Here is a 16,194-nt window from a genome sequence, read left to right as displayed (position 1 = left end):
GGAAAGGAAGGGGGAAGAAGCCAGAATACGAAGGTGGGGGAGGAGATAAGTGAATCCAGGTTCCTGCAAGAAAATGCTATTTGACATGCAGAGTAATCAGAGTGATAGATCACTAGAGTGACAACTTCGTGATCACAAAAATACAAGTGGAAGAGGCCACCCATTCTTCTTGTTTCACAATGTTTAGCTCATCCCAAACTAGTACCTTACCCTGGCCATAATTCCCATCCTCTCTGACCTCCCTAGCTTCCTAGTTCAAGAATACCTTACAAGTACGTGGTTCCCTGAAAGTGGTGTCAAAGGTAGACAGGGTGGTGGAAATGGCTTTTGGCAAACTGGCCATCTTTAGTCAGACATTGAAAATAGAAGCTGCATTGTACTCAGACATTGCTAAGGCCATATTTGGAATATTGTGTTCATTTTTGGTCACCCTGCTATAAGGCACCAGATGAGATGTACCAAGATATTGCTGGGTCTTGAGGGACTGAGTTATGGAGAGAGGTTGAGCAGGCTAGGGCTTTATTCGTTAGAGTGCAGGAGAATGAGGAGCGATCTTATTGAGGTATATAAAATCATGAGGTGCATAGACAGAGAGAACGCCCTCAGTATTTTTCTCAGGTTGAGGAATCAAGAACTAGAAGACTTGGATTTAGGATGAGAGTGGAGAAATTTGATAGGAAATGGAGGGCCAACTTTTTCATCCAGAGCATGATCCATATTATATGAATGAAATGACAGACAGAGGAAGTGGTTGAGGCAGGTACATTAACAACATTTAAAAAGCTCTTGGGGAGGGACATGGTTAAGAAAAGTTTAAAAGGATATGAGCCAGTCACAGACAAATGGGAATTTTTCTGATTATGAGCCAGATGGTCCAAAAGCCTCTTTCAATTCTGTATGACTCTATGACCTTGAATTTAAGGTCCCCAACTTTGTGTTCAAATCCTCATCTTAGTGTTCAGACCCTCAGTGGATTGAGTCCTTCTCACCTTTTCACACTCCTCCAAGCCTTCAAACTTTTCATTCCCCCAATTCTGGTTTCTCATGCTCCATCAACTCCTACGCTACATCATTGGCAACCGTGATTTCAGCCACCATCAGTCTCTTTACCCTGAAACTCCCTTCAACCTGTCATCAGCACTGCCTCATTGACAGAGTTTGGTCAACATCCTAAAGACCCACTTGGTCTGATGGGTTGTGAGATAACTTTTCGTATAAAAACAAGTTCCCGCTTAAGGCACAATTATTTTCCGCTGACTTGCGCTTGTAAATGTGAACTAGAATTTGGCAAACAATTAGATAAAACCAAAAGCATGTATTTCTATTCTGTTCTTCACAGCCCGAGGATATTGCAATAGATTGTCAAGCTTATTAAATACACTTGACTAAAGTCGCTATCTCCACCCCTCCCCACCTGGTTCTGTCTGTCCATTAAACCCTCCTTACCTGTATTCCACTTGCAGATTCTACCCATTCTTCCCCTTCACCTCTTTATACTGGCTATTTCCACTTTACACTCCGCCCTGATAAAGATTCTGTACCCAAAACATTGACTATCCCTTTCCCTCCGCAGATGCTGCCCAATCCATGGACTTACTCCTGCGCTTGTGTGGTGCTAAGGTCCCTGCATCTGCAGTCCCTTGTATCTCATATGTACACTTGACCTTTTGGAGATGTGGTCGGCTGGTTGGTGCCTAGCAAGATCTCACCAAAAGCTGAGTTAACAACACAAGCGATGCTTGAGATCTTGAACAACACACAAAAAAGCCGGTGGGACTCAGCAGGTCAGGCAGCATCTATGGAGGGAATAAACAGCTGAGGGTTTGGGCTGAAACCAGCATTTTGTGTAGGTTAACTAGGTCAGCTGCTGTTGAATTGTGGTTTAGAGATAAACGCTAGTTAGGATAGCAGAAAAACTCTAGACACCTTTCTCTGAAGGTGCCTGCTCTGTTACCAGTCAAGGAGCAGAGCTGACCTTGGTTTGGTAACTTACCCCAAAGACAATCCTACTGACAGTGTGGTACTCCTGTAGTGCCATACTGGGAATGTTTTCCTGGACTGTGGACATGAGGTCTGGAGTAGAACATAGAACAATACAGCACAGGAACAGCCCTTCAACCCACAATGTTGTGCTGAAAATAATTAAATTAGTAATCAAGTGGCTAATTAAAGTAATCCCATTGCCACAGATGGCTGTGGAGGCCAAGTCATTGAGTGTATTTCAAGTGAAGGTTACTAGGTTCTTGATTAGTCAGGGTGTCACATGTTGCAGGGAGAAGGCAGGAGAATTGGTAGAAGGGGATAATAAATCAACCATGATGGAATGGCAGAGCAGACTTGATGGGCCAAATGGCCTAATTCTCCCCCCATGTCTTGTTACTTTATGGTCTTCTGCCTGCACAATGTCTGTATCCTTCCATTTCCCTCTTATTCATGTACCTATGTAAATGTTTCATAAAAATCCCTAATGCAGAAGCAGAGACACGAGGGATTTTTGTGAAATGTTTAGATAGGCACAGAATGTGAGGGAAATGCAAGGATATGGACATTGTGCAGGCTGAAGGGATTGGTTAGTTGATCATTTGATTACTTATTTAATTAGTTTCGGTACGACACTGTTGGCCATAGGGCCTGTTCTTGTGCTGTACATTTCTGTGTTTTATATTTCATGCCAGAACCTAAACTCTGACCTTTTGGCTTAGAGTTGACAAATCTACCATGATTGAATAAAAAAGAACAAATTTAAACTGCATTTACCTTAATCCTGCTGAAGGATAAACAATTTGCCTTTAAAGTGATAAAACATGCTGCAGGTGACTTGTTTAAAAATGGTCAAAGTCCGAAGTGTGAATACTCTATTGTCCTGATAGACAATAAATTCTTTGCCCTAATAATAAGGAGCTAGTTCCCTATTGCAGATCGCTGTTCATCGTACATATGCAAATGTCAAAGGTTTGTTATTAGCAGGAGCACAATATATGAGCTCGCTCATTTGCCTGTTTTCTATTTTAATTGCGCTGTAATTAAAAGCCAGTCTTACCTTGAAATAATCTGTTGCAATCTGCAAAAAAAGCAGAATTGCAGAGAGTGTAACAACTGTGCTGGTAAACAATAAAATCACTTCATTTAATTAGTATAGTGTCACTTCACTTTGTATCCTTTGGTTGGGTTGCCAGCTTTTGTTTTTGATGAACTAGCAATCAACTTCTGAATTGCAATCTGTCGGCAAGTCAGAATTGTGTGCTGCAACTAATCTTCCAATGTGGTGTGCTTAGCTCATTGTTAATCTAATTAAATTGTATTTCCAGTTTAATTTGTGTGATGCCTTTGAACATGTGTCTCCCCTAGACACACTAAACAGAACATTTCTTGCATAACTTCAGCTGAAGAGGTGTTTTAGAAGTGATTTTTGCAGGTACATTAAAACAAAAATACTGCGTGCATATGTTTTAATTAAAAGTGTTTTTATTTGAGGAAGGAGATTTTCCCTTTTGGGTAGAGGCACAAGAGCAGATCAGGTCAGATCTGTGCTGACTTAAATTGTGTCCAGGCTGGCGTCCGTTGTGAGGTCATCAGTTGTCCTAGAAAAGAGAAAATGGTCCCTCAACTTGGGCCCAAAAACAAGACTACCCAGAATAGGTTAACAAATAGCCTGCAGATGAAGGGAGAGAAACTTGAGTAGTTCATCTCTGCGTAACTTTCTATACATTTCTAAACTCTTGCTACGTGGGCCTGGTGCTTTCCACATGTAGCTATGAGGGTCCTGACTTGCACCACTTGCCTTTTGTATATAATATCTGCAATGTGTGCTCACTGTGACTATGGCACAGTGCATCTCAAGCACCAGGCAACAATCTAGGATATTTGCGGCTGTGGGCTGTCCAGACCAGAACTGTGCAGAAACAGACCGCTTAGCCCGTTGAAACATCCTGGCCCTGTTAAAATGAAAGCAGAAGGAAAAGGGAATGATGAGATTACTTTAGTAAGTGCCAGTGCAGACACAATGAGCTAGATGGGCTCTGTTAGTACTGTAACAATTCTATGATACTCCGGAAACTGGTAGCAGACCAAGCAGGATTGGATCGGATCAGGGTGGGGGGGGGGGGTTGGGGGTGACCAACTAAGTTAATGTTTCAATGGCAAACAGTTTTTAATCAATGAGAGAGCCAGAGAAACAAGTGTTGGAGGGAGGCTATGGCAGGATAGTTGGGAGTGGATGAAAGGTTAAAACAAAAAGCAGGGTCATGGAGGTGTTGCCTGGAATGGAGAGCTGTGGTTAGGAGGAGAGGCTGGATAAGCTGAGTTTATTCTCATTAGAGTGTAGGAGGCTGAGGAGTGATCTTATAGAATTTTATTAAATTATGTAGGGCATTGATAGTCAGTGATATATAGATAGATAGTCAGAGTCTTTTTCCCAGGGCAGGGAGTATAAAAGGAGAGGGGAGGGGGCATGAATAAGAGAGGATCAATTTAAAGGATATTTGAGGGCTGTGTTTTTCACAAAGAGGGCAGTGAATATCTGCAAATGAGATGCCAGAGGAGATGGTGGAGGCAGACCCACTTATGCATAAAAGCATCTGGACATGAACTTGCAAGCAAAAGAGATTAGTTTTGATAAGTATCATGGCCGGCAACTTACACAAAATACTGGAGGACAGATGGCATCTATGGGGGGAGATGAACAGTTTGGAACATTTTTTGTGTGTTGCTCCAGGTTTCCAGTATCTGCAGAATCTCTTGTGTCTCCGGTGTAGAGGAGGTGGGCTAGAAATGCCCCTTTCTGTTCAGTACAGTTCTTTGATGGGAAAGGTATGTAGGTAGATGACAATCAGAGATGGGAATGGGATAAACACAGGAAATAAAATGAGAATATTCCTGAGTAACGATGCATTAGCTTTAAATTGACGCTAAATCGGCCTCATTTCATTCCCTCCCTTACAGATCGCAAGGCAACAGCAGCAGTTGTTACAGCAGCAACACAAGATCAACCTCCTTCAGCAGCAGATCCAGGTCAGATTCCAGCCTCAGGCTTACATTGTTATCAATGCTTTGTCTCACCAGGTCCTTCAGCAGCAGATCCAGGTCAGAGTCCAGCCTCAGGCTTACATTGTTATCAATGCTTCATCTCACCTCAGCTTGGAGAGAGATGTTTTCTGGAAGAAGACTCAGTGATTGTGTGTGTGATAGGGTTGTGGGGCAGAGTTGGGTGCTGGGTTTGGGGAAGACCAACTTGTACAACTTTTATGAAGATAGGCTGAGCAAGCGAGGGCTTTTTTCTTTGGAGTGAAGGGAGACGAGAAGTGACTTGATAGAGCTGTACAAGATGATTAGAGACATAGACTGAGTGGATAGCCAGAGATTTTTCCCAGGGGCAGAAGTGGCTAATATGAGGGGGCATCATTTTAAGCTGATTGGAATAAGGTATAAAGGGGGACATCAGAGCTAAGTTTTTTTTTTACACAGAGAATGGTAGGTGCATGGAATGCCCATGCCAGGGGTGGCGATAGAGGCAGATGCAGGAGGGGTATTTAAGAAACTCCTAGAACATGATAGAAAAATGGAGGGCTATGTAAGAGGGAAGGGTTAAATTGACCTAAGAGTAGATTAAAAGTTGGTTCAACATTGTGGGCCGAAGGGGCTGTATTATGCTGTACTGCGCATTGTTCTATGTTTTGATGTCAGCTCATTTGAACCAGAATATACTTGTGCCTTTGGAAACCCTGCCGATCTTCTCTTGACATTTATTACATCTGCCTGGACATGCAACGTATCAGTGCTAGGCATAGTACAGAGTTTGCAACTGCTTTAGCAAATTTCTGCACTTGTCATCCTGATTATCCTGACCCTCGTTTTCTCTTCAGCTCTAATCAGGGTTTGATCTGGACCTTACACGCCAAGGCTGGCCACTCAAGGGTAGAGCAATTATGTTGGACAGGGTGAAACCACAAATAGAGAAATGTATACCTGCTTTGGATTTGCTTAACTTAAACAAAGTTCCTTTGCCTTAAAGAGAGAGTGTAGTAAAGATTCTCTAAACTAGTCAACAGTGACAGCAAGAACACCAGGGAAGATGATTATGTAAACTTGTCAGTCTCAACCACTGACCTCAAAAGTCAAGCTGACTGTGGATGGCAAAGGAAGGCTGAGTCAAAATGCAAGGTACTCGTTATGCATCGGGGAAGGCCAGAAACATTTCTGGTCACAATATCCCAAGGTAGTTTCTGCAGTATACTGCAGTCATGATTTGTGGGAAAAGCAGCCAGCATGTGCACAACAAGATCCCATTAAAATGCATCAAAACAATGGTCAGATAATGGATTATTGTTGTCCTTTGAAATAACAGATAGGAAAGATTTATAGTCCAAGTTCGAGCAAGTGAAATGGCATGGACAAATTGGACAGAAAGGCTGGTTTCTGTGCTGTATTATTCTTTGGCTCTGGAATACCAGGAGATCTCCCAATGCCAGGGTCAGGTAAGGTGCTCTGTTTGACACCACATCCGTGAAACAGCACTTCTGCGTGCATGGCACTCCTTTGGCACAGAGTTGCCTGTGCAAATATGTGGAGTAGGCTGCATTTGCCATTCACAGCGCGCACTATTTAAACTGTGATCGATAAGCTAAGGCTATTTGTGACACAGCTCAGGAGACTTTGAATTCACGTCGTGTTTGGTGTGGCTGGGCAGCAGGACAGAGGACTGAAATGGAGATAGCAGCAGCCCTGCTGCCTTGAGATGTTCCTGTGGTAAATCATTGTATGTCAACAGCAGCTGTTTCCATAAAATTTGAAATGTTGACTCACATTATTCACTGAAGCAGGCCAGTTCAAAAAAAAGCAAGCATGTGTTTCCCATGACTTTGCAACCTTTTTTGCAAACAACTGAGATTTCAGGCCTGCAACGCAACAATTGCTTCTCACAGAAGCCATTGCAGCTGATGTCCTATCACTTACTGCACTGGGACCCCGCCCAGGCTCTGCAGATAATTCCCTGGGAATAAGAAACTCAAGTGAGAGCTGCAATTCTACTTCAAGGTTCAAAGATTACCAGGACCTGCCACTTTAAGAACAGCAAACCAGGGTAGTTGGGGTGGGTTAAGGGAAGGTTTAGGGTGCGACTCTGAAGACTAGGCATTCTCCAAGCCTCAGTAACTACTCAGGCCTTGCAAACTCCGTCCACCTGGCATTTTTGCATGTGAAATAGGTGCTGGATCACTATATTTCCATATTTCCTTGTACCTTAGAAGGACACCATTTCAGCCCATCCGTCTCAGACCAATCCCACTCCCCACTTTTTAAACCTCCAACCTGTTCTCCCTTGCATCAACTCTCTGCCAGAGGCTCTTTGCAACAGCCAATTAATCTGCCAGCTTGCACGTCTGTGGGATGTGGGAAGAAACACAAGCATCTGGGAGAAACCCACACAGTCACTGGGAGAAGATGCAAACTTCTCCGCCAAATACTGCCAGTGATCTGGATTGAACCAGGCCCTCTTTAGCTAAGCAGCAGCGGCTCTATCAATTGTGCTACCTTGCTGCCCAAGTGCAATTAGAGTCTTTGTGTGCGATAGTACATTTACGCAAATTTGACCTATGACCTCAGTGTTATGGCACACTTACACACAAAGTGCAACAATATGATGTAACGAGCACCCAATGGGATCTGTTGTCAAACAATATGAGCTAATAGTGATATCAAAGAAGGAATGTTTGATGTCAAACAGTATAATTTGGGGGGGCGGGGTGCATAGTGCCAGGTTCAATTCCCATCACAGTCTGTAAGGAGTTTGTACGTGCTTTCCGTGGCTGCACGAATTTCTTCTGGGTGATCCAGTTTCCTCCCACATTCCAAAGATAAATGGATTAAGGTTGGTTAAATGGTCACATGGGTGTAATTCAGCAGTGTGGACTAATCAGCCGGTAGATTCTATTACCATGCTGTATCTCTAAATAAATTAATTAAAATGGCAGCCAAATGCTGTGATGTCGTACAGAGTGATGCCAAATAGCTTGCTTTAAATATACAATAACATCACCTACACAACATTCCTTGCTGCAGCAGAGATTCTTGAATAGTGTGGGAACTCACACATTAGCAATTCTGTACTGAACAGTTAAACCCTGCTTTATTGACATGCCTAATCCCCTGCCTTAGAGTTCAAGGCAGCCATCATTTTGCAGCTAGCTCCTTCTGTAAGGCCGTTCTTTGCTCTTCACCCCTGTTGCCCTCACCACTATACCTGGCTGGAGATCAACTCTCACCTCTCTACTGACCCCAATGCAAGCCCTCATCCCTGCCATCTACCAGCCCAACCCACCATGTTCTTAACCATGGCCTCCTTTCTGCCATTCCAGGCTTGACCCTCTTTACTCCCTCTCCTTCATCTGCAGGACTTGCAGGCTGCCCTCAGCACATCCGTAGGCTGTGACACATTTCACTGTATGTTTCAATGTACATGTGATAAGTAAATTAATCCAAATCTGGTGCCAGGAGAGAAATATCCGCCCTTGTGACTGTGTCTCAAGAGACTCTGAAGCTGGTGATGTAATTGGTCTTTATCAATATTCCCTCTACGGTGCGTTTTTGCTACTAGCACACAAAGGCATTTAAACTGCACACAAAAGTCTGTCACCCTCTACCTTGTTGGCACGTTAAGTATATTTCACGATCGTACACAATCACATTTCCTTTTCCGGTTTCTGATGCGGATGGTATTAACAATGTGGAGTTTGCGATGATTAGTCGACAGATTTTAGAACTGGCTTATTTATACTGTTTTTATTGAAGAAAAATTCAGTGTGCACATGTTGTTGTCACTAGGTAAAAAATTGCACAGCTCAAAATTTTACACTGGTCATTACAAATTAGAGTGAACATTGGTCTTGATTAATCACAACAAGCAAGTATTCTCCCTGAGACCATCCCGGTAGAGTCTCTCAAACTCTAAGCACACCAAATTTTTATAGCCTTAAGAACAATGGTAAGACCAGGTGATTCAATACAATTTCAACAGCCTCAATTACATTGTTTACTTCAATATTTTCAGTCTGACTAACATATCTAAAATGGTAGATGCCTCTGAATGTTCTAACACCTTTGCTGGGACAAAATAATTCACACAGATAGTCTATGTAAACACCTCTCTATTCAACAGTATGGAGCAGTATTCATCTGGTTCATAGAATATAGGACATAGAACATTACAGCCCATTACAGGCCACTTGGCCCCTCCAAGTTGTGCTGACCTGTTAACCTACTCTAAGATCAATCTAAACCTTCCCTCCAACATAGTCCTCTATTTTTCTGTCATCCATGTGCCTATCTAAGAGTATCTTAAACGTCCCTAATATATCTGCCTCTACTACTACCCCTGGCCAGGCATTCCGCATGCCCCCCACTCTCTGTGAAAAGAGTTTACCACTAACATCCCCTCCCCCTCTATTATGCTCCCTGGTATTAGCCACTTCTGCCCTGGGAAAATGTCTCTGGCTATCCACTGAAGCTAAGCCTCTTGTACACCTCTGTCAAGTCACCTCTCATCCTCTTCTGCTCCAAAGGGAAAAGCCCTAGCTTGCTCAGCTTTTCGTCATAAGACATGCTCTCAAAGCTAAGCAGCATTTGGAAAATCTCCTCTGCACCCCCTCAAAAGCCGCCACATCCTACCTATAATGAGGTGACCAGAACTGAACACAATACTCCATGTGTGGTCTAATCAGGTTCTTCTCTTCTTTCTCCAACTATATGCAAAGAATTGGATGTAGCTGAGATAAAAGAAGAGCCCAGCTGAACTCTTACCTCAGCACTTCCTGCAGGATCCCCATACCTCCGGATTCCTTTATTAACCAATGATCTGTTAACCTTTGTCCTGACTCCTGTGAAGCCCTGCTCCTTCATACCCTTTGGATTTCCTGGTCTGCATTACAGGTAGTTCTGTCTTAATACAATCGTCACATTCCTAAGAATCTGCCACCTCCAGCCCTGCGATGGCCATATTCCTCTGCTTCTGGACATTCTTCTACAGAGTGCTCAGCAACCAAGGCCATTATCTTTGGAAGTTACCCTCTCCAGCTTTGTATGTCCCTTCCCTAATTAGTCATATTGTCCCAGTATCACCTTAAGCAACTTGGTATCAAACCCTGTAAAAGATAACCTATTGTGAAGGACTTTACAGTGTTTGAATCTGTTAAAAATACTTAATGTACTCAGTGGCCACTTTATTAGATGCCGTCTGTACCCAATGGTGGCCTCTGAGTGTATGTTCATGGCCTTCTACTGCTCTAGCACATCCACTTCAAAGTTTGACATATTGTGTTCAGAGATGCTCTTCTGCACACTGTTGTTACGTATTAGAGTCACTGCTGCCTTCCTGTCAGCTTGAACCAATCCGGTCATTCTCCTCTGACTTCTCTCATTAACAAGGCATTTTCACTGACAGAACTGCTGCTCACTGGATGGTTTTTTTTTTGTTTCTCGCACCATTTTCTGTAAACACTTGACTGCATGAAAATCCCAGGAGATCAGCAGTTGCTGAGATACTCAAACAACTTCGTCTGGAACCAACAATCATTTCACGGTCAAAATCACTTAGATCACATTTCTTCCCCATTCTAATGTTTAGTTGGACCAGCAATTTAACCTCTTGATGACGTCTGCATGCTTTAATACATTAAGTTGCTGCTACATGATTGGCTAATTAAATATTTGCATTAATGAGCAGATGTACAGGTGTACCTAATAAAGTGGCCATTGAGTGTATATCTGGAAGTTCTTTGCCTGAATGTTCATATACTCAACAATGTTGCATAACTTGCATATTAAAGAATGGGATAGCTTGCCATTGTAGGAACGATGTGGAAGCTTTAGGGATGATGCAGAGGAGATTTAACAGGACGCTGCCGGATTAGAGAGCATGTCTTATGAGGAAAGGTTGAGCAAGTGAGGGCTTTTCTCTTTGGAGTGAAGGAGGATGAGAGGTGACTTGATAGAGGTGTACAAGATGTTAAGAGGCATAGGTCGAGTGGATAACCAGATACTTTTTCTAAGGGCCAAAATGGCTGATACCTGGGGGCATAATTGTAAGGTGATTGGAGGAAAGAATAGTGTGGATGGCAGATGTAAGTTTTCCTACATTGTGTGGTTGGTGCATGGAACGCTCTGCCAGAGTTGGTCGTGGAGGCAGATACATTAGGAAGCTCTTAGGTAGGCACACGGAGGGTAGTAAAATGGAGGGGTATGTAGGAAGGAAGCATTAGATTGATCTTAGAGTAGGTTCAAACGTCGGCATTACATCATGGACGAAAGGGTCCATATTGTGCTGTTATGTTCTATATATGGTGCTTTTTATAATTTTGGGACATCCCATGGTGTTTTTACAACCAAAGATGTACTTTTTGATACATCCTCTGCAGTAATATAGGAGAAGTGATGGCTAATTCCCACAAACATCAGTGATGTCATTGTTTCTTGATGGTCTGTTGTGGAACCACACTTTGGAATTTCTGCATTACCTATTTATCACATTGAACTTCCTGGCAAAGTAAAGGCATCCAATTTACTTCCTTCCTTCATCAATCCAAGAGCTTCAATGCCTTGCCACTCTATTTAGTTGACATTTTTGAAAGAACACCTGATACGCTATGGAAGCAAGACGTGTGGACCTCAAGCTTGGATAATCAGCTAATATATTGTCCTCAGCAGGGGTAAATCCCCAGACTCTTAATGTTTCAGAGTTCCTGAAATATATTTCCCATGGCATTTACGTTAGCAGGTGGACTGAAAAATGCAGTTGCTCCCCATATCCCTTATTGTGGATTGATGCTTGGGAGAACTAGAGACATGTAGTTTACATTTCAATTAGTTGTTCATGAGACACAGGCACATTTTTCTGAATGTGTTTTCAGACCGGAGGTTTTTCAACCATTGATTTCAACTGAAGTCTCTTTATTTCAAGGTCTGCACTTCACTTGTTCTTGAAACTATTTTTAGGTGGGAAACTGGAGGATGATAGCAGTGAGATATTATGAGATAGTTATTGCAGAAATATGATTTCACTTCTGCATTTTAGGAGCTGCATGAATTTTAAATATGAGCTGGACTGTGTTGCACATCTCAGAGGTAGTGTGCGGGTTTTGTAACAGTGCTTCTTGTTAAGTAAATTTTACACTGATTTGGAAATACTACGCAGAGCAAAAAATATTAGCATCCCTTAAACAACTATTCAAAATCTGCTTTAACTCAAGTCACTTAACAGCACTAGGAAACACTTTTAAATATTGTTCACCTCATGAGAATGAAGTTCGAGAACTTCTGGCTTTGATTCAAAGGCTGTTTCATCGTTGTCCCTCCCTCTACACGCAACCCCTCTGAGATCTCTGTGCTCCTCCTCTTTCAACCTTTTGAACAAGCAATGTTTCAATTTTTAAAGTTCCCAGTCTTCTTTTCAAACTCCTGCCTTTTTCCACAATCTCTAGCTCTTTCAATCCAAGTTCCACCAACTCCTCTGAATTTAATTGCCCCTTCATTGGTGGTAAAGCCCCCAAATCCAAGGCTTTGGATTCAAGAATTAACTCTCCTACCTTTACTTATTTAGAGATACAGCATGGCAACAGGCTTTCTAACCCAAGGAATCCATACTACCCAATTACACCCATGTGACCAATTACCATACTAACCAGTATGTCTTGGGAATGTGTGAGCACCCGGGGGAAATCCATGTGGTCACGGGATTAATGCGCAAAATCCTTACAGACAGAGGCAGGAATTGAACCCAGTTGCTAGCACTGTAAAGCGATGCACTAACCACTACACTACATGCCATCCCATTCTTCTTCATCCTGCTGGACGTTCCATAAAAGCCCACCACTACTACCAACTTTTTTGCCATCCTATCTAGTACCCCATAAGTGGTTCAGTGTCAAATATGTACTTTATAATAGCCCAGTGAATATGATTTGTTGTACCTAAGGTGCTTAATTAATATAACAGCTTGCTGATTTTGTTTTGCATCTTGAGGTTTCATTGATCCAGGATTTCGTTGCTTGCCTTGATCCTAAACTTTAGATCTCTTTCACCAAATCTCTTCATTTTTCACCGTCTTATGCTTAAAGGATAATATGTACCAAAATGTAATTGTCTTAAATACTTCCTTGCAATGTCAAGGGAGGGCATTCAACCCATTGAATCCAGGCCAGCTTGCAGAGCATTCCCAACATCCCCACTAATTTTCCATGTAACCCATTCACCCTATTTTCCCATCAAATACCCCTGGATTTCACCATTGATCTACACAATATAGTGGACAAAGATGTACATCTTTGGAGTGTGGGAGGGTTCAGGAGGATTTAAAGGAAATCCATGTTGTCAAGGGGAGAAGATGTAAACTCCACACACATCAGCATTAGAGATTGAAACAGAACCTGGCCTGAGGAGCTCTAAAGTTCTGGGTTTATTTTACTAAACTTTTTGTCTCACTCCTCCTTCAAGAGAATTCATAAAACTTACAGTACCTCCTTCAATGAACTCACCTAACCAGAAAACACTATATTTTTCCTGTGAAGTAGCCTGATGTGCTCTACTGCATTAGAGATACCATAAAAATGCAAGTAGTCATTCTACATATTTTTAAGAACCATTGTTGGGGCTTTTGAAATGTAAGACCATCTGATGAGACAACCTTGACCATTCAATATATCTAATATAATCCATTCATTCACAGAGTCGGTTGTAAACCTTTTGGACAAGGTCTTGTAGAAATCCTCGTTGTCTGGCCAGTAAATCAGGCAAAAGTCCTGCCTCCCTGAAAGGATATTGGAAGTGCAACACTATCAAATAAAATCAACAACTGATAAAAAGGGACAGGGTTTAATAGAGGTCCACATTTGTAAGCCAACATTATATGATGTCCTGATTGACTGCCACAGTTGTTGATAAGTTCCAAGGTATCTAACAAAACTTTCAATCTTTTTCACTTTGTTTCCTTCGAATGACATGTTACACACCATCATGTCCCATACTTAGTTAACTCTATCCTATCTATATTTGTTGTCATTACTATCAGTTCCATTCTGAAGTCTATGTTAACGTGTTGCTGTACAGTCATCGTGATACTATGGTGATTTGTGAGGTAAAGCCCCTACTAATTTCTTAATTTTGTACTCCCCAGCTACACTCACACCAATAATTTCTGAATTATCTATATTTATGACAACCAGGTTTCCTCTTAATCTGCATCACCTTAGGGTAGATTTTCAGTGTCTGATTCTGAATGCCTCATAGAAAGTGGGGAATCTGACCCACTCTTGCCCAATGCCATATTTCGGGTGCGCAAAGTATTTTGTCTGAGTTCAACGTCAAAACATCCACATCCATGTCCCTTACCAAGAATGTACGTTATGGATCCAGCCTGATCATATCTCTCCTTAAGATAAACTCCATTTAATTCTTAATTCCAATTGGTAATTATGGGTAGCCATTTGATAAATCACTGTTCTGTTAGGAATAACTAATAATTTTCCAACCCCTCATCTGTAATAAAAAGTTAGAAGAGTTTGAATGAAAATTCTAATTAATCCCTTTGGGAGTCACCCCAAAACTTTTAGACCCTGTTGATAACCACTTCTTAATAAATGGCCTTTGCAAGCATAACATGGCCCTTTTTGAATGGTTGAAGGGAAGTAGCTGGTTTTGAACCTGTTGTTGTGGGACTTCAGGCTTTTGAATCTCCTGCCTAATGGTAGATGCAAGAAGATGGCATGGCTCAGATGATGGGGATCTTTTATGTTAGATATTGCCTTCTTGAGGCCTCGCGTAGATACATCCCATGGTAGGGCGGGAAGTGCCCGTGACGTTTTGGGCTTGGTCCACTATTCTCTGCAGCCTTTTACATTCCTGCACATTCGAATTGTTGTACCTGGCCATAGCGCAAACAGTCCGGATACTTTCAACAGGAAATCTGTAGAAGTTCGTTGGAGTGTTCGGTGACAATCTGAACCTCCTCAATCTCCCAAGACAGTAATGACGCTGGTTTGCCTTCCCTGTGATTGCATCTATGTGTAAGGTCCAGGATAGGTAATCTGAAATGCTAGCAACACACATCAAAGTTGCTGGTGAATGCAGCAGACCAGAGAGCATCTCCAGGAAGAGGTACAGTCGACATTTCAGGCCAAGACCCTTCGTCAGGACTCCTGTTGTTTGTTGTTATCTGAAATGCTAGTGCCCAGGAATTTAAATCTGCAGGCCCTCTCCACTACCAATCCAATGGTGTAGACTGGTACAGGTTTGTCCTCCTTCCCCTTCCTACTTCTGGATTATCGAACATAAAACTTCATGCACAACCCCTTCCTGTATTCTCCTCTCCCCTGTTGTTCTACATGTACCTCTACCACTGCCTGACCACACCAAATGGGGAATTAACAAACTTCTTTATCTTACTGCTTTTCCAGTAAATAGTCCATTTTCACTATATCTGAGATTTCTAACTCTTAAATGAGGTTGTCAAAGAAAATTTTTTAAAAATTGCCTTAATGTTTCCACAATTTTGTTCTCTGGTTGCTATGTAATGTTGATGTGATTAATATCTGATTCCTACTAATAAATGTCTTCATCTACAATGCAATAAGGGAGGGAAAACATCAAGTCTTCGGGGAATCAAACAACACCCAATATTTGCTCACATGACCTTCAAGGTGCAAGCAAAGCAATTCAATTTTAGGAATTTTGAGATGTCCCAGAAATTTTATAATCTTTCTGGGAAAGTAAGGGAAAAAATCACTTTGTACTTGGCTAAGTCCTAAATTTCCATATGAGAAATCCTCTTAGTTGGGCCAGCATATAAGCATCAGAAAAGTATGCATCTGTTCTAAGTCAGGTGTTTATCCTAAATGGGGAAACTAAGCATTAAATAAACCTTAGGACTCCAACTGTTCTCTTCAAATATTTTGACCAGTTCAGCCCATGGTAACGAATGGTCTAATAATCTATCAGAGACCATTTGGGACAGTCATTTTGTGTGTGTGTGTGTGTGTGTGTTCATATGTACTTAAAATTCAACCTTCCAATGCAGTGTTCATTAACCAAGAGCTGAAAAAGTCCAGAGCAGTCGTACCAGCAATGTTCTGATTCACTGTCTGTCAACTGGAAATAACACTAGAGAGTCATGCCATCTCAACTACCGGAACACTTCTGAGATCAAGGAAGAAC

At 42.0% G+C, this 16,194-nt stretch overlaps 1 protein-coding gene across 6 annotated transcripts in view; it reads left to right on the top strand.

Moving 5' to 3' along the window:
- The window catches only part of sox5 (SRY-box transcription factor 5), a 394,349-nt gene that overhangs the window by 236,902 nt on the left and 141,253 nt on the right, over positions 1–16,194 (top strand). For 4 of the 6 annotated variants that reach the window (XM_072241132.1, XM_072241133.1, XM_072241130.1 and 1 more), the window contains one exon: positions 4,942–5,010. In XM_072241132.1, the coding sequence (XP_072097233.1) occupies positions 4,942–5,010 (69 nt within the window). Of the gene's footprint in view, positions 1–4,941; positions 5,011–5,069; positions 5,083–16,194 lie in introns of those variants that run through there. The other 2 variants (XM_072241134.1, XM_072241135.1) reach the window with 2 other exon arrangements.

This window comes from Mobula birostris, chromosome 23 (assembly GCF_030028105.1).
Source record: "Mobula birostris isolate sMobBir1 chromosome 23, sMobBir1.hap1, whole genome shotgun sequence".
Taxonomy (NCBI): domain Eukaryota; kingdom Metazoa; phylum Chordata; class Chondrichthyes; order Myliobatiformes; family Myliobatidae; genus Mobula; species Mobula birostris.
Note: the sequence above shows the minus strand (reverse complement) of the source record. Positions and strands in the feature narration are given on the sequence as shown.